This window comes from Triturus cristatus, chromosome 6 (genome assembly GCF_964204655.1).
Source record: "Triturus cristatus chromosome 6, aTriCri1.1, whole genome shotgun sequence".
Classification (NCBI taxonomy): Eukaryota; Metazoa; Chordata; class Amphibia; order Caudata; family Salamandridae; genus Triturus; species Triturus cristatus.
This window is the reverse complement of record NC_140589.1, coordinates 29,515,911-29,537,680: the sequence shown is the minus strand read 5'-3', so window position 1 is coordinate 29,537,680 and position 21,770 is coordinate 29,515,911. Positions and strand designations below refer to the sequence as shown.

The 21,770-nt window shown below is 43.4% G+C and overlaps 1 protein-coding gene across 1 annotated transcript in view; it reads left to right on the top strand.

The window, feature by feature from the left end:
* LOC146813683 (solute carrier family 22 member 7-like) overlaps nt 1-21,770 on the top strand; it is a 468,541-nt gene that overhangs the window by 355,997 nt on the left and 90,774 nt on the right. The window contains exon 5 of the mRNA XM_085610178.1: nt 14,651-14,774. Within this exon, the coding sequence (XP_085466304.1) occupies nt 14,651-14,774 (124 nt within the window). The remainder of the gene's footprint in view (nt 1-14,650; nt 14,775-21,770) is intronic.

Genomic DNA, 21,770 nt, shown 5'->3' with positions numbered 1-21,770 from the left:
TATGATGGACACAGGTAGTGCAGATATTGTGATTGACAGATGTCCTGATTTTTATACAGGGAAACATTAACTGAGTATTACAACCGTGTGAAAATGTACTTTTCATGCACAGTACCTGTCTACTACAGGGACCTACACACCATGGGGGTATGAACTACTCAGTGAGCATGCTAGACACTGTTGAACACAATTTTATTGGTGCCAGTCAGACAACATACACAATGAATAAGGGATGTGGAGTGCACACTCACCTGCTCCCCTGGTGTCCCATACAGCTTGCTGTACTGTGGAAGGAGGCTGTCCAGCAGGACCTTGTTCTCCTCCTCTGTGAAGGATGGGACCCTCTCCACAGTACGTGCCATTCTTGGAGCCAGAGGATGGAGAGACAGCAGCAGTGGTAACAGAGATGTCGATCTGGAGCATGTAGTGCAGGCAAGTGAACTCACAGGTGAACAGACAGACTTACATCTGTGCTGCAGAGGCAGATTCAGTCCCATGTGCCAAAAGCAATAGGTCCGACTCATTTGCATCCTATGAATCTAGCCAATCCATCACATTGAACGTCTCGTACATGCCTTCCGCATCGTTTGAAATATTCAAAAGCATTGCAATGACGAGTCTGAATCATTGTTGCAGGCAGTCAACGTTTTTTCAAGAAACCGAATCATACCAGGCTCAAATCCGAGTCTGTTCCTATTGAAGAAATTGAGCAAGGCGTGCGTGCACAGCATGCGTGCGGATCGGTCCATCCGCGTCAGTCCACATTGGTGACATTGTGCAAGGCGTGCGTGCGGATCGGTCCACCCGCGTCAGTCCACATTGGTGACATTGTGCAAGGTGTGCGTGTGGCTCAGTCCACCTGCGTGAGTCCACATTGGTGACATTGTGCAAGGCATGCATGCAAGGCATGCGTGCAAGGCGTTCGTGCAGCTCGGTCCACCCGCATCAGTCCACATTGGTGACATTGTGCAAGGCGTGCGTGCGGCTTAGTCCAGCCGTGTCAGTCCACATTGGTGACATTGTGCAAGGCGTGAGTGCAAGGTGTGTATGCGGCTTGGTCCACCCACATCAGTTCACATTGGTGACATTGTACAAGGCGTGCGTACAAGGCGTGCGTGCGGCTCGGTCCACCCGCATCAGTCCACATTGGTGTCATTGTGCAAGGCGTGCATGCGGCTCGGTCCACCCGCCTCAGTCCGGATTGGTGACATTGTTCAAGGCGTGTGTGCAAGGCGTGTATGCGGCTCGGTCCACCCACTTCAGTCCACATTGGTGACATTGTGCAAGACGTGCATGCGGATCGTTCCACCCGCATCAGTCCACATTGGTGACATTGTGGAAAGGCGTGCATGCAAGGCGTGCGTGCGGCTCTGTCCATCCGCGTCAGTCCACATTGGTGACATTGTGCAAGGCGTGCGTGCAGCTCCTTTCCTAGATGTTCAATGCATCTTTCGCATTGGTCACCTGCGTCAATCACCATATAAGTAACTGTTGAAGGCATGCAACACACCATAGCTTGCCATTGACCCATGGGCACAACAACAATACACTCTGTGACACAGTAACTCTAAGTGCATGCCAGGCTGCATTACCTGTGTGTGTATGTGGGTAGACATGTGAATTTGTATGTTTCACTTAGTGGCACCCACTCCCAGGCAGGGCAGGTTGTCATGGGGACAGATCCAATTGTTGGCTGGACACTTAACCACTGTGTTTGATGACAATACATTTCAGTGCATGAGGCATGTACACAGTTCCTGGTGTACATTGTGTATTTCATGTGACATACACCCTGACTCTTCAGTGGAATGGTAGGTGCCTCACAGGGTGTCACAGTGCCACATATGTGATGTTCATCCACAGTATGTGTGCATTGCCATGCAGAGATGACTCAGATTACATAAGCTCAATGTCAAATGTTCACAACATCCCAGTCTATTGTCAATGTGGGTGGATGTTGCATCTGTGTGTCACAGACATCCATGGGTTAGCTGGCATGAAATCAGGGGGCACTTCATGTGTGTGTCATGTGTGCGTTGTGTTGTGCACATGGTACGCCACATCATGATGGTGTCCATGTTGCGACACAAGGTCTCTGTGTGTGTCTATCAGGAACCTGTGATGTGGGGTAGACATCTGTCCTCACTAGTCACCGTGGATAAATGCTCCTGTGGTTTGTTTTGCCGACATGACCATTTCCCATGTGTGCAAGGTTCCTGGGCTCAGCGCATGATGCCTACATAATGAGGAGTATTCTCATCCCAACGATGATGGCACAGATGCAGTACCAGCATTCCTGACTTGTCGGTGTGTACTGACTGCTTAGCATTGTGTGTGTTTGCTAAAGTTGATTCGCACCCTATTTTCACGCTCAACTAATGTGCAATTGTCTCCCTGTAGGTGACTCTGGATACCCCAACATGCCGTGGTTGCTGACACCCCTCAGGAACCCTGTGACACCAGCAGAGATGCGATACAGTGAGGCACATGGTCGTACCGGGAGAGTGATTGAGCGGACATTTGGCCTCCTGAAAAGCAGATTCCGCTGCCTGGACAAGAGAGGAGGGGCCCTCCCATATGCACTTGCGAAGGTGTGCAGGATCATCATTGTGTGCTGCATGCTACACAACCTGGCACTGCGGAAGCGGTTGCCTCTCATCTGGATGACGATGACCAACCTCCGCCAGCCGTGGAGGATCCTGGTCTGGGGCATGATGCCAGTGATGATGAGGGTGATAGTGATGTTCGGAGCCAGCTGATCCAGAACTTCTTCTCATGAATGTCAGTATACAGGTATGTGTTGTCCAAGTATTGTGTCGGCATGACCTATGTTGGTGGTGCACTGGTGCTGATTGAGTGTGACAGTATGTTACTTGTCAGTATGCTTGCTGTGATGTGTCCTTTCTGGTAGTCTGTACTCCCAGTGTTATTAGGTTGTGTCTGGGTAGTTAGTGTTTTGTTTTGGGCATGTATATTGTTGTTTGCTATAAATATGTGTTTTTGATTGTGTTTTCTGTCTGTCCTTCACAGGGTACTTTGGATGCTGTGTGGTGCGGTCTGAACCTCAAGACACAGATCCTTGTTCCAGAGTGCAAGTAATCATTGCCCCAACCAATGATGTGCCACACACCCCTGGACTTTCATCGTTCACCACATGTTTAATTTTCAGATAACTGTCACGTGAGGTTAACGTGCATCAGTTGTAGTATTCTCGCAATGTGACTATTTAATAAAACAGCCCTTCACTTTGAGATGTGCTCCGTGTGTCCACACATCCAACAGTAATTTGCATCCTGTACCTGTGGACTGCTTGCCAATGACCCAGGATGGGTGTTGTATGTGCATTCCACTGTATCTCCTGTTCACCTCAGTGTTGACGATGAGTTAGGAGCCCTGGTGAGTATGTATTGTTTTGTCCTAGTGGTGTGTCTCCCTCATTTGTCACATTCACATGACTCACATTACAGTGTTCCATTGCTGTAATAGTTTGCATGCACAGTGTTCCTCAGCAGCTCATCATTGCCATGGCACAAAGCAAGTAGGAATCACGACAGAGGCAAGTATTATGTGATTGGTAATTTATTTACAAACACGTGTAAGGATGGTGAACAGATTTTGCAGTGCTGTACAATGTGATGGTAATCCAAAGTTCAAAGTTGAGTTGGTAGTCTTGGTAATTGAAATATCCAGAGTATAATCCACAGTCAATTGGTGCATTGTCACAACTTTGACCCTCCATGTCAAGTGGGTGATTTTGATGTAGGTCAACAAGGTCAACTGGTTTGCACACAAAGGACGTTAACAGGAGCAGGTGTTGGGTGCCTGGGGAATATGCATGGCCATCAGCATCTCAATTGCCCTTCTTTGGACGACCCCTCTTCTTTCTTGGGGGACCCTCATGTGCAGGCTGCTGCATTGCCAAGGACTCTCTGCCAGAGTCCTCCTCCCTCCCTGTGGCTGTTGCGGATTGTGTAACAACAGATGTTGTGGGCGCACTGGGAGGTGTGGTCAAGTTGGTGCTGATCTGGCAGAGGCATGTCAGTATGTCCCTATGCACCGCTGTAAGTTCATACAATTTGTCCCACTTGGACTCCACCTGGGCCATGTGGGAGTCCAAGCGGGCATGATGGGCAGCATGCTGTTCTTTGAGTTCCTTGAGGATCCCGACGACCTGTCCAAACACTCCGGTGCTTTCCTGGTACGCATCTATGATGCGTTCCAGTGTGGCTCATCATGCAGTCCAGCCCCCTCTGCAGGCCTTGTCCTCTGCCTGCCCACCCTCTCTCCAGCCCGACCCACACGGGCAGGCCCTGCCATGTCATGCCCAGCTGACACTGGGCCCCCTTCAGTGTTAGCGCTGGTGGTGTTGTCCCTTGCTTCCGGGGTCCCTGTGTACCTGTTCCATTGATGTTCTGGGGCCTGGGCCTGTCCGTGCCAGCATGGGGACTCTGTCTGGTGTCCGATGGGGCAGGAGTGGTTGAGGGGGGTGCTGATGTTACTGCTGCTGGGGCTGCACGATGGCCCACGCTGGAGGGTCCAGGTCGGTCAAGGTCGTCGTCTGAAGAGGACGTAGAGTGATCCACACCGGGGAGCTCAAGGTCCGCCTGAGTCTGGGACTGGGACTGTTCCTCAGGACCTGCTGTGTCCCCAGCATCACCTGTGTTTGGAGGAGACACACAATGTATGTTATGTTTCTACAGACCTCAATGTTTCACACACATGACATTTGACACTGAACATCATTATGAGGGTCTGTACATTACATTGTCCTATGAATGAGACAGACAGAAGTTGATATTGTTGGAGCACTTTGTAATGGCAACCTGGAGCATTTCGATGTGCACGTCAAGCTGTGTGCTTGACCAGATCATGTATTGATCAATTGTCTATAGATGCCCATTGGCACTCAGGTCCCATCACATGCCTGACACTGCTGTATTGTCCCTGTCCACATTTGTGCTTTAACAATAACATACATACTATTACACTTCGGGTATGTTGCGAGGTTGGGGCATGTGTTTGTGTGTCTGTGCAACATGGTTGCAGTACGGTATGCCTGAGATCCATTGTGAGATACTAATTAGGTGTCTGTCTTCCTAGTTCACATCTCTGTTCATACAAGTCATGGGGTTAGCATAGCTAATGAAGTTGTTGCTGAGTTTTGTATGTGCTAACGCCTTCTATCTTGTCAAATTCATCAACAGTGAGAGGGATTGGGCACAGGTGCTCTCTTGCTTTTCAATGCTCATTACAGTGATGGGCAGAGGTGTGTGTGTTACAGTTCAGCTGCTGTGAGTTGCATGCCTCCTCAGATGCAATCCAGGTTAGTCATTGTGTTTGGGGTCTCCATGACAGTGAATGATGTGTTGTATGAATAATGTGTATAATGCAGGCCGATGTGGGATTGAACTGCATCTCACAACTGCACATTTTTTGGATGTCAAAACGCTACAGTGTCAGCTATGTGTGTGTCGATTCTAGTTATCGTCAGGTGTCCACTGTCAATGGTGTATGAGTGATATTGTGTGTGCTTGTTGCTATGTACTAAGTCTACTTCTCCCCAATTGTCATCTACAAGACACAGCTTCACAGCCAGGTCAGGGGACACCCCAGGGACACTGCAGCTCCAGAGGGTGGGAGGATACCTACAGTTCCAATGGCTGTGAGTGTAAATATGTTTGAGTTGGCCAGTGCGTAGGTGTGGCTTGCAGCCAATTCATAGATCATGACCATGTGTCAGCCATCTTGCCAAAGCATTTACTTTTGGAGTGACTGATCCCAAGGGTGCACTTTGTTCTGGCTGAGAAGGTGTGTTTTGAGGCAGCCTTGATTGCATTTTGAGTCATTGCAGGACCTCCTTCACCCACAGAGGCAAGGTAATCCCCCATGTGGCATGCTTCCATTGCAGGGAGTCACAATTTGCGTTCAGGCTGTCAGAGCATTGGTGTCCTGTTGTTTGTTTGCACACAAGTCCCAACAATCCCATGTCCTTCATAAAGCAGAACCCAGTGTGGTAAATCTTTGTGGGATATTTAAATGGATTCTTATTGAATGCATTATACCAGGTGGGTTGTGTGGAGTTTGTGTTAAGGGGTGTGTGTGTGCAAGTACCTGCTGGTAGATGTAGTCAGAGCTGGCAGTCCTCCTCCCCCAGTCCAGATATCCCACCGTGCTGCATGCTTCCATTGCAGGGAGTCACAATTTACGTTCAGGCTGTCTGGCGTTGGTGTCCTGTTGTTTGTTTGAGCCCAAGTCCCAGCAGGGCCTTGTAGTCCCCAGAGCATGGCCTAGTGTCAGCCATCTTGGCAGTACTTTTGCACTCCCTGTGAGGTGAGCATGGTTCAGTGTGAGCTTGGTGGGACATGTGGGTGGGGGACCGTTGGCTGTGACTGCAACTCCCATCATGCTTTCTGCTACATGCACAGTCCCAGCAGCCCAACCTTCCTTCATTTTGACTCAGCTTTCCTGTGAGGTGGTGTGACAGTGGTTGCAAAATGGGTGACAGTGTTTGTTGGTTATTTCTGGTCATGCCTTGCACTATTGGTCTTTAGGTTTGTACATGGTAGGACGTAGTTCCCTATTACTGTGGAATGGCAGGTATTGTGTTTGTGTAACTGATATACACATCACAGGATAGTTGCTATGGCTTTGCTGGCGGTAATTTGTTTCACAGTTCCCTTGACAGTGCTATATGTGTGTCGCCACACAATGTTGAGTGAATTGGTTGTGTCTCACCAGGCTCTGGTATTCCTGTAAATCCATGTATGCTCTCCGGTGGTAGGATGGCCCGCACCTTCTCCTCCCAGGTCCTGAAGCACGTTGGTTTGGCAGGAGGGCCACCGCCAGTCAGCTTGCGCAGGGTGTGTTCCCTGTCGATGACCTTCTTGACCCTCTTGCGCACATCATAATACCTGCTCTGTTTGTCATCCTTTGTGCGCACACAAGGTGCTTGTGCGTTGACCTTGTCGACAATCCTCTCCCACATCTTAGTTTTCTGTGACATGGGGGTCTGTTGGACCGATATGCCAAACAATTGTGGCTCTACCCTGAGTAGTTCGTCAATAATTACTTCCAACTCACTATCTGTGATCTTTGGATTCTTCTTGGGGGGGCATGGTGCTGGGTGGTTGTGGGCATTGATGAGAGGGGTGTATGTGTGTGTGGTGGGTGTGAGTTTGACAGTGAATATGTGATTTAGTTTTTAAGTGGTGGAAATGGTGTAGTTGTGGTGTGATGTGTGAGTTGTGGTGTGTCTCTGCAATGTGGTAGTGGTATCTGCTGCCCTATGCCTGTAGTTTGCAAAGGATCATGGTAGGGCTTTCCTGCCATTATATAGGTGGAGTTGTGGGAGTTGTGGGTGTGTCTATGTTCTTCCATTTTTTATTTTTTTATTAATTGGCTTTGTCATTTGCTTTTTTGTGACTTTTCCTTTGCTTTTGTTGTGCATGATGGAGACGTTTGTTTGACCGTGTCGGACGCTGGATGTGGCTCGTGCGGGCTAACCCGAGTCTGTCACACTGACATTCTGCTGTTTTCAAAGTTGTTGTACGCATCGGACGCAGAGGGGTCTGTTATTTGCTAGTCACTATTTGCTGTGCATCTCGGTTTTCATGATCGTGCTCAGTGCGAGTCGGTCTCAATTCACACGTTTGGCATCGTACTGCGAAGCTCGTGCATCGCGGGTACGTTTCGGTCGCGTCTATTCGTGGTGCGTGTCGGTCGGTAGGATTCACGGTCATTTTATGAGCGACTCACTAATTTTCATACGGGTCGGTCGTTCGGCTCATGTTCCGTGCGAGTGGGTTGTAATTCACACGCGTTGCATCGTACTGCACGGGTCGTACGGCACTGGTCCGTGTTGGTCGGTCTCCGTCCCAGGTCCATGTTGGTCGGTACATTTTACGGCCGGAATCGGAATCGGCCCCTAAGTGTACATTTTTAATAACATACATTTTGTAATAATTTTTTCATTGCATACGTTTTTCATATTTTTGAGCATAATAGCTAATAAATAATATTATATTTTGTATAATATTTTTTAAATTGTAAATATACAAATTTGCAAAAGAAAATATTTTTTAACATTAATCCATTTTTTCACATTTTTAGCAAGCAGTACAATTTTTTTTCTTACATTAGTAAGTTAACATACATTTTTTAATGTATAATAATAAACATTATTTTTGTTCCAATATTTACTATTATAATTTAACAATTTTAAACAGCAAAGAAAAAACATTTAGTACATTAGTAATATTAATTAGTATTTAAAAAAAAATTGTATGACATTTCTAATGTATATCGAGTTTAATGTAGAAAAGTATTTTTCTTATTTCAAGTAGGCAGCCATTTTCTAAGCTAAGTTCTATTTTGTAGGCTATCTGTGTTTTAGGTAATTTCTGACGGGAGGAACTCGCAGTCTCATCGGTTAAGGTACGTTTATTTTAATTACTTTTAGGCTTAATTGAGGAGTAGGGCGAAGGTAGTTAGGTAGTCTATAGTATATGTAATGTCTTCATTTTTAGTTTTTTGGTGAGGTTTAATTTGTAGTTTTGCGTATGTGAAATGTGGTTAGTGCGCTGTTATGTAGCTGTTAGGGTTTGCTATATATGTTTAGAGTATGGTGTCTTTTTTAATGATTTTATTGTATATATGTGATGGAGGGATAGTGTTGCATTTTCCACAGGTTTTTGTCGTTTGTAAGTTGCTGTTGGGAGATGTATGCTTTTTTTTTAAGGAACTGTGTACTAGTTCCTAGTAAACTAATAATTATTTTACAGTGCCTTTATTTTTTTTGGTATTCCTGGAGCGTTTCTTTTTTTAATAAATTTTTGGGGTTTTTTATGGATTCAAGTCTATGGCTATATTGCCGGCTGATTATATTTTACACCGTTGTATTTTTCTATTTTTTTGTAGTACTTTTAACTAAGTATAGGGATTTTTCCATGCTTGGATTTATTTGTGGCAGTTTTGATTCAATTCTTCAGCTACACAAAAGTAAGTTATTTTTAATTATTTAGAATGGGAGGGAACTGTAATTTTTGTCATTGATATTTTTTAATATATGAAATATATTTATGATGTATTTAAAATATAAAATTAATTGACATAATATTTATTTTTTAGATTTTTGAAAACAAATATTTAGTTAGGAACTCAGGGGCTCATTACGATAGCGGTGAATCCGCCACCGGCAGCCTGCCGGTTGCTGATTCACCGCCAACTTGCGCCCCTTCTCCGCCTGCCAAATTATGATGGCAGGCGGTTTGCTGGCAGACGGGAAGTCCATCCTCCATGGGTCAACCACAGGCAATCGTTCCGATTGCCTGGTGGACACAGGAAGCATACCTAGAATGCTGGCGGTGCCTAACAGGCACCGTCCCCCATATTAGGATGCCTCATCTCCACCACCCTTGAATGGAGGTTCACCCACTACGGGCCCCCCTTCAGCAGGAGCACTTTCCTTCTGCACTTGGGGGGCATAGGTGCCCCTACATTTCCCTGCACTATGTGGCAGCCTGCAGCACCTGCTGCAATGGTAAACATGCACAATTCCCATGACAAGTCCGTCCGCCATTGTAACCTGCCCCTCAGTTTACAATTACAATTTTTCTATCTTTATGTATTACTGTTTTAAATTAGGGAGTTAGCTATTGTTACTAGGTATTCTAGCCCTATAGTGTTTTGGTACAGTCTTACTTTGTATTGTAAGTGCTCAAACATTGTTTTAGTTTGTTTAGCTAGTTTTGGACCAAGCTGTGTTACAGACTGTTCAAGTCTTAGTTGTTGGTAGCTTTGTTCTTTTTGTATTGATTGTAATAATGTATATAGGGTTGGTTGGGTCCTACCTGTTGTGGCTTGGAAAGCATTGAGCCATCCTTCCACAGAATTATTAGTTTTTGCTTCTTTGTTTAGGGTACTGTTATATACATTCCACCATGGGATGTGGTATTTGGGCTGTCTTCTGTGTCCAGATCTGTGTAGCCTTCCCACCCAGGTGTCCTCAAAATAGTCCAGAAGGGGATTAAGTTTATGTTCATTTGTTTGTTAAAAAGGTCTTTCTAACAATAGATTGTAGTGTTCTGCCACATCAGTTTTTGGGACGTATGCTAGTGCTATTAGCTTTTTAATTTTATATGCAAAATTGCTATGATTTGCATATTCCACACTAGGGGTCCAATCCCGATCTCTCTAGGAAAGCCCTCCATATGATTCCGATCCGGAGGGCTTTTCGAGCGAAACGTGCTCCGGGAGTCCAAACGAGTGAGTACGATGCAGCCGTATGCTTACAGACTTGGTTCGCTTGGACTCCTTTTGAACTTTATGGGAGCCTGTGTACAGATGCGTACACAGGCTCCCATAGCAAAAAGGGTTGGGTGAGGAAAAGCGTACACCCTGTAGAGGGCATCCCATGGTCCCGACTTCACTGTGCATGCCTGGTTCGGGGGGAACCATTGGCATACCCCCGTGACAGATTCGGAGGGGCCCGGGTGAAGGGGGGCCTGCTATACCCCCCGAAGTCTGATTCCAACAGCCTTTTGGCTCCATTGCATGGCACAATTTGGCTACGAAGGAGTCGTACAAACAGGTTCAGGTCCCAGAACCGATTCAGTCTACGCCTACACGATCTTCGCATCGCACTTGGTCGTTCGGACCTGTGTATGATTAGGTCGGAAACAAGGGCTACAAATCGGATCTGGAAAAGCCAAATCCGATTGGGAGGCCTTCCGAACGACATCGGAATCGGGCCCTTAGCATTGATTTTTGAAGGTGTCTCCATATGCATTGATTAAAGTGGTAATAGCATCCTTGTATTGCTGTGTGAGGGTAGTTTTTCAGGATAGATTTTATCATTGACTGTTCAAAGTCTATGATAATTTTTTGAGGATAGTAATTATTAGTTTCTTGCTCTACTTTTGTTAAGAGTTCTACATAGGTAGTGGTTTGTTTGTTTGGTAACAGGGCATATATAAAAGGGATGTTAGTATTGTGATACAGTCCATGGATTGTGTATAATTGGTAAAATGGTTTGGGACATATTTTAAATGTTCGGTCCATCATCCATGTCTCACAATTCTGTAGTTTAAGTACATTTGTGGGAGTTGCAAATATTAGAATTCTTTTTTTGTTACTTTTATTGTCATAAAGAAGAAATTGTTATGAGTTACAGTTAGTTCAGGTGGTATTTGAATGTCACTAAAAGTTTTTGGGGTAGGTTGGGTGGTAGCTGTTGCTTTTTTTATTCTAGCTATTAGCCTTTTTAACACTGAGACACAGGACAGTTGTCCAGTTACATGTTCTGGAACTCTGGGGAGTATGTCTTTTAGTATTTCAGTAGTAGGTTTTTGAGAGCTAGTTTCTTTCAGAGTCTCTAAAGCATCTCTCACTTCTATTATAGTTATGTCAGGGGGTGGTTTTGATCCTTAACATTTAAAACAGTAGTTTTTGTAGTGGCCCTCCCATAACATGCATTTGCATATTATTTGCTGCAATATTTACTGCAATTAATTTTGTTGCCTGTCTGTTTTTCTTGGGTGTAGACATATCCCATATGGCATAATAACAGTTTTCCTTTCTGGGAAGTAATGCATTTTTCACCTTCAGTCATTCTGGTGTTTCACATGCTATGAGAAATATAATTAAAAATATTTAATGTATTATAAATGTTTTTATTGTAATACACATTTCCATACACAAAATTGTACTTACATGCTTGAATATGTTGAACTTTTTTTGACGCTGAGGCTTTTCTGATGGTGCTCAACTTTAGTGTTTCATTTTATTCCCTGCTGAAGAAAATAATAATTTTAATACATTTGTTTAACAGCATTTTCTGTATTTTGGGGAAGGTGTGGTTAGTGGGCGCTTTGGGTTGGGATTTTAAATTGTTATATTAGTTTAATTGTGATTTATACTTACTTTTTTTGCAGGGTGTTTTTTTGATGATTTTTGTAGCCAGTTGATTGTCTTTTGGAGTTTCTGTGGAGGATAGCTAATTTTAGAAAATAATACATTAGTTATTTAATTATTGTAAAGTTCTTTATTATTATTTTATACAGTTGTAACATTGAATTGATATTTTACTTACTTAGTGAAGTTGAAATCGGTGTATTCAATGAGGAAGTTCAATGTTGTAGAAGCAATCCGCCAGTGATTCCCCTTATTATTGGTTTTGTTGATGTAGAATAAAATAATGTAAACATTTTTTTTGTTTATATAGTGTTTGTTTAATTGTCCTTTCAATCTTATTTGGGTGTTCAAGTTGTAGGTGTTTTTTATTGGTTGTTACTAATATTGTCAATACATTTTGCTGTTGTTGCCTTATATGGGAAACACTGAATAATGTTTAGTTAACCTTTTTTTTATTCTTACTTTATTTAAAAGTATAATAGTATATAATTTGTAATTTACTTTGTATTTAATTTGTAATAATAATTATTTATTTTAAATATTTTGTTTGTAAGGAGTAATTCATTTGGTGGATTTAGTTATATTGAATTAATTTTTTTTAATATACTTTAATTTGTATTTTATTTAATTGATATGTTGTGAGTGTTTGTGATATAGTTTATATATTTTTTTATACACATTCTGTTCTTAAAAATATTTTTAAGGTGTCGATATTTTGTTTTTGGTGATAATTGTGTGGTCTATATTTTTGTTATCGATATTTGTGCCATTTTGTATGTTTATTCAATGATTGTGATATTAATTATAATGATATTTCTTTGATCAATATTAGTGATATCGATGTTAATGTTTGACAATATTTTTGTGACAATATTTGTGTCTTTTTTTAAATAAGTATAGTATATCGATATTTATGTTATCCATATTTGTGTGTCGATAATCTTGTAGGTCGATTTTATGAGAGTCGATGTTATGTCAGTGATCCAGTGTCAAACCTATCTGTCTCACCATCTACCTAACAATGAGCCCAGACCCCACTGACCAGTAACTCTCCCTGGAATCTAAGAGCCCTTTCATGTTCACAGAGGATAATCTGCTCCTCTCCCTTTACTGTGTGTCCAACCCGAGCCTCAGGAATGTCAGTGATACGCATCTGTCTGTGCAATTCATTTCTCACCTTTCTAGCCTCTCCGAGCCCAGGGCTTCAAATATGGAACCCACAGGCCTCCATGGTATGTGCCTTACGCAGAAACACACATGCGAGCCAGCAGACGCATGCAAGTATCATGCGCTCTCTGGCAATATATGCAATCCATGCAGGCCAAGGGTGAGTTAAGAAGACAGTCATGGAACTTCAGACAAGTCGGCCAGTAGGCCCCACTCCATTGACACTGGCAAAGGGCTGTTCACATTACTCATTCTATTGAACACAAAAGGGGTTTGCTGCTTCCACCTTGCTCATGTGACTTAAATGCAGGTAAGGGCAGATCCCTCTGCCTTCCCAAGGGTACTGCTTGGTGCGTCCCTCGAGGTCTAAACATACCGCATTATCATTAGACAAGCCTAGTTCAAGGGGCACACGCATGATAAATTTTTGCATATGACCAAAAATCAGTTGCAGGGATCCTGCTGGCAATGCAGCTGGGACATTCAGGGTAGGGGTGCTCATCGTCACCATGCAGGGGACTTTTCAGTCCCATCAATTGACATCCAGGGCCTGGTCCTAGTTTGGCTATGCCAAAAGCTGGCCCTGATAGTGTCAATGTGATCATGTGTCTATCATGCCCTTAATTATGTTTTTATTTTAATAATCTGATGATGCAGTCAAGCTATCGTGTCTGATGACATGATCACCAGATCCTTGTCAAAAAATATGACAATGGTCCCTGGAGTCAAAAGCATCAGTGGAAAGCTCCCTTCAGATGGAATTGGGGTTGTTTATGTCGCAGATTGACACTAAAATTACTTTATCAAGTTACAGGCACTAAAAACCCAAATTCTAGTGTTAATGTGATCTGTTGAGCTAATCAGGAGGCTGAAAGAGCTGATGGGAAAATGTTCACCTAATAGTAACAAACAATGATTCAGGTCTCACTCCTAGAATCAAATGGAGCCATATGTACCTGTCAAATGGGATTATAGTTGCATCTCGCCCTAGAATGACACGGTACTGGCATTAGTAGGCAAAGGGAGCACAACCTTTGACACCCGGCAACTTTAAAAGCTTAGCGGTCCATTCTGCTTCTTATCCCATCATCCTTTGAAGAACTAGTGCTCTAGACAGAGCCATACAAATTCATCTTGATTCTCCTCCAAATCTATACTGTCATTTGTCACTGTGCTACTGTCTTTGTAATTGTCTCCTGTTCTTGTCTCCTAGCATAAATCTCTGCCTATACCTCATCTACATGAAACAAACTGCAGCTTCAGTTCTGTCTGACACAGTTTTTAATTGTGCCTCATAACTACTTGTCATCTTAGAATTGGTTCAGCTGATCACTGCCCTCTACCAGTCAAGGCCACAATTGTCTTGTCATGATCATTTGCTTACTTCACAACCATTCCTCCTCTCCTGAGTTTCTGAACTACTTGTGATACTGTCATTGTATTCTTCTAAATTCAAACGTATCATGGGGTTTCTCTTTTTGTTTAGCCTTCATCTACGTCTTGCAAGCTCTGAAGTTGCTAAAGTAGTTGTTTACATGCTTTACTTTAGCCTTCCTCTTCACTTTCCATACAGGTGGCTCCCAGAGTCTGCCAGATGGCTATTGACCAAAGGCAAGGTGAAGGAAACTCACATCCTCTTGGTTCGCTGCTCTTCAGTGAATGGTCACTCATACCTGTCCTCTAGGATCAGCACTGAGGTGAGGGGATGTATAATAAAAAGCCATGAGAATCACATGTAGCAGTAATCTTCTGTCAGGGTACTATGTTGTACTTTCTGGTGTCTCCTGCTTAAACCACTTCTAGTGACTATGGTGATGAATGAGGATGAAATGTATATGTATTGAGCCACATCCCTTCAAATATGTCACTGGGCTTCATATCTGAGAGGTACATGAGAACTTGACTGTAGATTGCACAGACACATCTAGGAATGTATACCGGAACCCTATACCAAAACAGGAAAGGATCAAAAGCATACACTAGCCTTGATAAGGTTGGGAACTGGAAAATGTATTAGAGGTACCAAATGTGGCCAGAAGGAATTCAACTTAAGAAAACATTGGCCTGTTGCAAAGTATAGAGAAATTTTAGAGATCAGTTACCTTCTTAATTGGTAGCCATAAGAGGCCTTGAACATTCTTGAGTTTTTTTGAGTGACACAAAATGAAAACTGCCACATTCTGTGCTCTTTGCAGGAGAAGGAGCAATCCCCTTGGGAGCCACAAATGTAGGCTGCTTCTATAATGATGGTGCAACCAAAGTCATGGCTTTTCAACTGATAGAAAGCATCCTGGAGCCTCCAATAGGAGCCATTAGATACTGATTAAACATTGTATTATGTTCAGCAGAACATTTTAGCATCTAGTATTTCGGTACAGACTCACCAGTCTGAGCCAATGCCTTGTTCTCCTTATTCTTATCAGCACATACAGGCAGTAGCAAGCAGAAGGCTTTGTCTGCTCTAATCAGTCAGCTGGGACCGCGTAGGTTACTGTGCTAGGTTAGTAAAGGGAACCACCACCCCAGTGACACTGACAGTAGCCTGGCACATTGGCATGCACTCCTGGCACATTGGTCTAATTAACAGCCCTGTGGTATATTGAGCAGTCTTTCTGGCTCTCTATGCAGCATCCCTGACATAGTGAGAAGCACATTGACATAGTAGGCAACCTTTCTGGCACACTTTCCAAATACATTCATCACATCCAACCTGAAGCCCTTCAAGCTCCAACAAATTGTTTCTGCCCTAACCCACTCCACCGGACAGAGGGGCATTATATTTGCCCTCCCCGGGACATGCTACCATGACAAAGAACTTCCCAGCAATTTGCAGGGGTCACACTACCATTACCATTAGGATCATCATGCCTATTAGTAACAACAAATCAAAAAGAACAACAATCACAAATAACTACATACAATGGACAAATCTATCTCCTAGCACTCAGTTTTCATCCTGAAAGATCACCACTCAACATGAGGCCTCAAAAGATAGTCACAATCCATATACGGGATCTCCACTGCATTGGACAAACAAATGCTGCATTGGATAACCACATTCAGGATTCACCACAAGAAGAAGACCAAAAGAATTAATGACAACATCAAAAGAATTAAAATCCAACTCATCGTACTACAAAGCAAGTGGAGGAAATCAACGGATAGATGAGATAAAATCATACTGTGCCAGTAAAGCAGAACTGAAATATTAGCCATCAGAACCAAAAAAGACAACACTACCCCACATGCATAATTGATTCTAAAGAACTCCACAACATTTTAACCAAATTCTATGTAGAAAAAAAATGATTACAAGCCTTCTGCAACAAAATATCCATGGAACTGAACTCATCATTCAAAAATAATAAAAACAACCTAAAGGAGGCAATAACTAATGCTCCACCCAACACATAGCATACCACTACAAAGTGGGAAAAAAACAGTGTTCCAACTTTCAATACTTATAACCCCCTCTCCGAAAAAGAATTCCACAAAATCGTAAGTGCAAGCACACCATCGGGATAATCTTCAAATCCAGCACACCACAAAATATTTAAAGATATACTTCACTCAGCCAGCACAGAGGACGCAGATAGAAGCATGCTCAACAAGTTAATTTAACAGTGATCATTTCCAGCCAAGATGAAAACCTACTACATTAGGCCAATTCTCAAGTAGAAGAAACTCAAGCCATCCTATCCAACAAACTACAGCCATTTCTTCGTAAGGTATTAAAAAATCGTTTTTTACTCAACTTTTCAGGTTTACTAGGGAAACTGACTTGATATCAAATCAGTAATTTGGTTTCAGACTAGGATAACCTAAACCTCACTGTCCACAAGAATGGAGTGACAACCCTTTCTCATCTGGAATTATCAGTGGCATCTGACTCTGTCCACGACCACATTCCAGTACATAGACTCCATCATATCAAAATATGTGAAAATGCTCTATAATGGATTGCCTCACAAAAGATAGACAAATCTTGGTGTATCTGCCACTTTTCACATCAGCCCTCCTTACCCAATATTGTGACACCCCTCAGTGGTCCTTCAAATCTCCTCTTCTATTCAACATCTGCCTTACCCTCCACCAGTCCTGATTAGACCATTCATCCTCATCTGTTACAAATATGCCGATGATACACATTTTGTTTCGATCCTGCTCCAACAATATCAAGAGAAATCAGAAATCTAAGGGTATCCAGGGATTTAGACCTATCCTCGATGTCATATGTCAACAAGGTAACACTTTCGAAAGCATGAAAGGACTGTCACATCCATACTCTGGATACTAATAAGAAGCTACAACCTTGTAATCTCCAAGCTCTGCTATGCCAACAGCATATACCTTGGTGACCCCTGTTTCATCATACACAAAATACAATGCATCCAAAATGTTGCTGAAAGGCTCCTTCCTACGTTCACCCCTAAGAAAGCATGTTGCCTGTTCTGCAAGCACTCATTGGCTAACTGGAGCTGGATGAGAAATATAGACGGTACTTTTATCATCCACAGACCCTCATGCAGAAAAATAGCAGAATATCTACATACTAAATTCAGGCAATTGAAACAAATTAGGACTTGCACCATGGATCAGTATCGAACCTCATAGGAAGAAATCTATGGAAGGCACCACTTTGTCAGTACAATTAGAAAACCTCCGGGACTCATTATCAGCATCTGTCCAGCATCATTTCCAGTTCAGAAGAGAGGCAAACACATTGTTGCTTCCAAATCACTAAAACATCCCATAATCCTGGGCGTTCACAGAACCCGGAAAAATATCTGTGCCTTCAAGTACAACTAAAGTACACAAATTCAGGACTGCTCCCCCAGCACACACTCCTGAAGTCTGCAAACACGTTAACAACATTCTAGGTTCATGCAATTTATGACAGGGTGACCTGTGTCTATCCTGGGACTTGTACAGTAAAATAAATACATACCTGCTGGCCTTCACTAATTCCAATACTAATGCTAATACTAATACTAATATTAATACTAATACTAACACTAATACTAATACTAATGACAATACCAATATCAATACTAATGCAAATGTAAAACTAATACGAACACTAACATTAATACTAATAATATCACTAATACTAATACTCATACTAAAACTAATACTAATGTTACTACTAATATTAACACTAATATTACTGCTAATCATAATGCTAACAAATATTATTACTAATGCTTATACTAATACTAATGATAATACCGATACAAATACTAATACTCTACTTCTAAACAGTGGCCGTGCACCCGGTAAAATAGACTGCATAATAGTCCTATATTCAAATATGCCAGATCCATTGCTTTTTTTATCAGTCCATATCAACACCAATTCAACAGGCACAGAATAACTGAAAATCGTACATTTAGGGGCCGAATCCGATCCAGGTCGGAAGGGCACCGAACACGATCCATCTGGAAAAACTACAAGCTGTACGCGTGTTTTCCACCCGACTCGTACAGCTGTACGAGCGAGCAAGTACGATGCGAGCTACGTGAAATTCACCGACGGAGTTGATTCCGGGTCCGAACAGCTCCGTATAGCTCGGCCGTAAGCTAACCGTGGCGTGCAATGGATGCGATTTACGACCAAGCCAGTACGATGTATGTGTTGGACAGCCGGTGCGAGCCGGAGTGTCCAGCTCGCAAAACGTCCGGGAAGTCCGCGTCGACCCCCTGTCACCCGCAGCCCTACGACTCGGACACATGGGGAGACCCAAGGATCTCCCTTAACACAGGCATGTACGGTGCGGATGGCACAGACGCGTACCCACTGAAGGGGGCCCCCTTGTGCGAAATGTACCAATTCAGTCAATGGGAGCGCATGTACGCGTCGTACCGACCGGCTCCCATTGACTTCTATGGGAGTCCGACCGAACCGAGTCCGGCAGCATACGGCCGCATCATACTCGCTCGGTCGGACTGCAGGACTCCGGCACGGTCGGAAAATACTCCGGATCCGGCTCGGTCGGAAAGCTTTCCGACCCGGATTGGAATTGGCCCCTTAGTTGTAACAACATCCATCTCAGCAGTCCTCTGGACCATTCCTTTCCAACCTATGCCTGCTGAGGAGCACACATATTATAGAATGGACACAACGTGTGGTAATCATTGTGAGAAATTGTGTTGCTGGTTGACTGGGGTGTGAGCCCTAGTCAAGCAACAGCCACAATCCCTTGCAGGTTGAACTACAAAAAGTCACTGAATTAACCTGTTCATAAATACCAAACTAATTGAGAAGAATAGAGGAAATTCTAATAAATTATTTGACACCAAAACAACAAAAATCCCATCAGTAGAAGCAGAGTTATCATTCTTTAAAGTTTTTAGTGAAATCTAGCACCTAAAAGATGAAAGCACCAACCACAGACATCTAGTCATGTGAGGCCATGTCAAAGTTGAAAGTGATGAGAGCTGTTCGGATATGAGAAGTTGATTGGGCCCGGTCAATGCTTACCTTTGGACTGAGAACAATTTCTGAAGTAAAATGTCTGAGAAAGTAGAGTTCAGCAAGGATTAAGGAGGGATCTGAGGAGGGAAAGTTGTTGTCGGATGGCCCTAGGCTGGAGTTATAGTGAAAAGTTCTGCATTCAGACTTAGTCACCAAAATAGAATGAGTAGAATGAGAAAAACGCCAGGTAGAAAAAGCAGAGGCCTCCGGCCAAAGAGAGTTCAATGAGGTTGGATACCTCTTTGAAAAAGGACCAATGGAACAAAGTTGCTGCTGTGGATAAGAATGTAGCTGGAGAAACCGCAACGTCCATCCAACCGGCAATGCACCTTGGGCGAATATGTGAGCAGATTGGTCCCAGTCTCCACCTGGTTTTCAGAGCACTTTTTGGAGTCAGTTTTGAAAATTGTCCATGTGGGCACCTTAAGAACCAGAACCAAGGGATCAGGACACCTCTTGAAGGTTCAGAACTCACTTACGCTGGGTCCAGGTGCAGGTGGGACTCTGTCATGTCTCTGTGGCTTTAAACAGGGAGCAGAAAAACTAGCTCTTGGAGTCATATCTTGTAGTCCTGGTTGCAGGTGTAGATGCAGGGCTCTACAGCAGGGATGGCCTATGAGTGTTCAAGGCAGGATCCAGGCAGCAATGCAGTCCTTCCAGGCACATCAGGACACAGCAGCACGCTGTCGTCTGAGAGTCCTTCTCTGGGTCCAGTATTGAACTGAAGATGTGGGTGAAGATCCTATTTTTAATATGGGTGGGCAAATCCTTCAGCGCCACTTCAAAGTGATGCTTAGCGGAGTTTTTTGCCTTGTGCGGCTCGCCAACTGTAAAACGGTGAGCACTCACAAGAGAAAAATCATGCACTCGACTTCCTCTTGGTGAGATTGTTCAGTGTGGGTGGGTGTGGCAGGTCGTGACCGCTCACATTCTGAAATCTGCTGCATGCGCTGAGGAAGCTGCCACTCAAGTAGAATGTCTACTCGAGCGACAGAAAGCAGCAGCACCCTCCTGCGTGATGTGGAGTGCTGTTTGTGCTGATTTTAAAGCACAGTACAAACTCCTGGCCCTTAAAATCAGTGCAAGCAAAGCGACTTCACATTCTCTGCCATTGGTGAAACTCCACGTAGCATGGCAGACGTTTTCTTTCACTTTGCAGAGTTCCGTGGAGTAAAACTCCATGAACTCCACCCAGGCCTAATTTCTATACCCTGATGTCCTTGTTCTGGAAGGTAGGAGAAGCTTCTGGAAAGGAAATGGAATTTCCTGACGTCTCTGCCCTGGCTACATACCAGCTGCAGTGACAATACAAGGTTGTTATCCCTTTTCCGTGGGGGCAGAGCACAAGCAATACAGTTGTAAGTGAGACTGTACTCAGGTCTGCCCTCCCATCCTGCCAGCAGTGTGAATGTCTGGGAGGAATTCACTAAGTTTTACTGTCAACTACACCCAGCGATGTGCTTGAAGACAGACTGCAAGTAGAAAGGTCTAAGGTCAGGAAAATGCCAACTGTATAAAAGTGGCATTTTTAAAATTGTAATGAAAAATCTGACTTTGTCATTGAAGAGCATTTATCATTACAATATCATAGGTACCAATCACAAACATGAGATGTCTAACTCCTCTTAATTAGGAATTACAGCTTATTAAATTTAATAAGGGATCCCCAATGTTATGCTATGGGACAGGTTGGCCTCACAGTAGTGCAAAACGTGTTTTGAAGTTTTCACATGCAGGACTAGTAAAACATAAAAGTACATGTCCAACCTTTCAATTTCACTGTTCCCTGCCCTATGGACTACATAGGGCCTACCACAGGGGTGACTGAAAGGTAATAAAAGGGGAGTTTCATGCTTGGCAAGCTGGTTTAAATGACAAGTTGACATGACAGTTTAAAACTGAACACAGGCTGCAATGACAGGCCTCTGGCATGTTTTAAGGAGCTGCTTAAGTGGGTGGCACAATAAGTGCTGCAGCCCCAATGGTAGCATTTCATGTACAGGCCCTGGGTATAGGCTATACCACTCTACTAGGGACTTACATGTTTAATAAATATGCCAATTGGGTATAAGCCAATTTAATAATGTTTTGGGAGAGAGGACACTGCTGCTGCCTAGCGAAAGCTATTTTATGTTTTACTGTTTTGAATATGCTATTCTTTTTTAAACTAAAGTCCACCATTTCAATTGAGAATCTCACCCGACTTGGGCAGAGGCTTG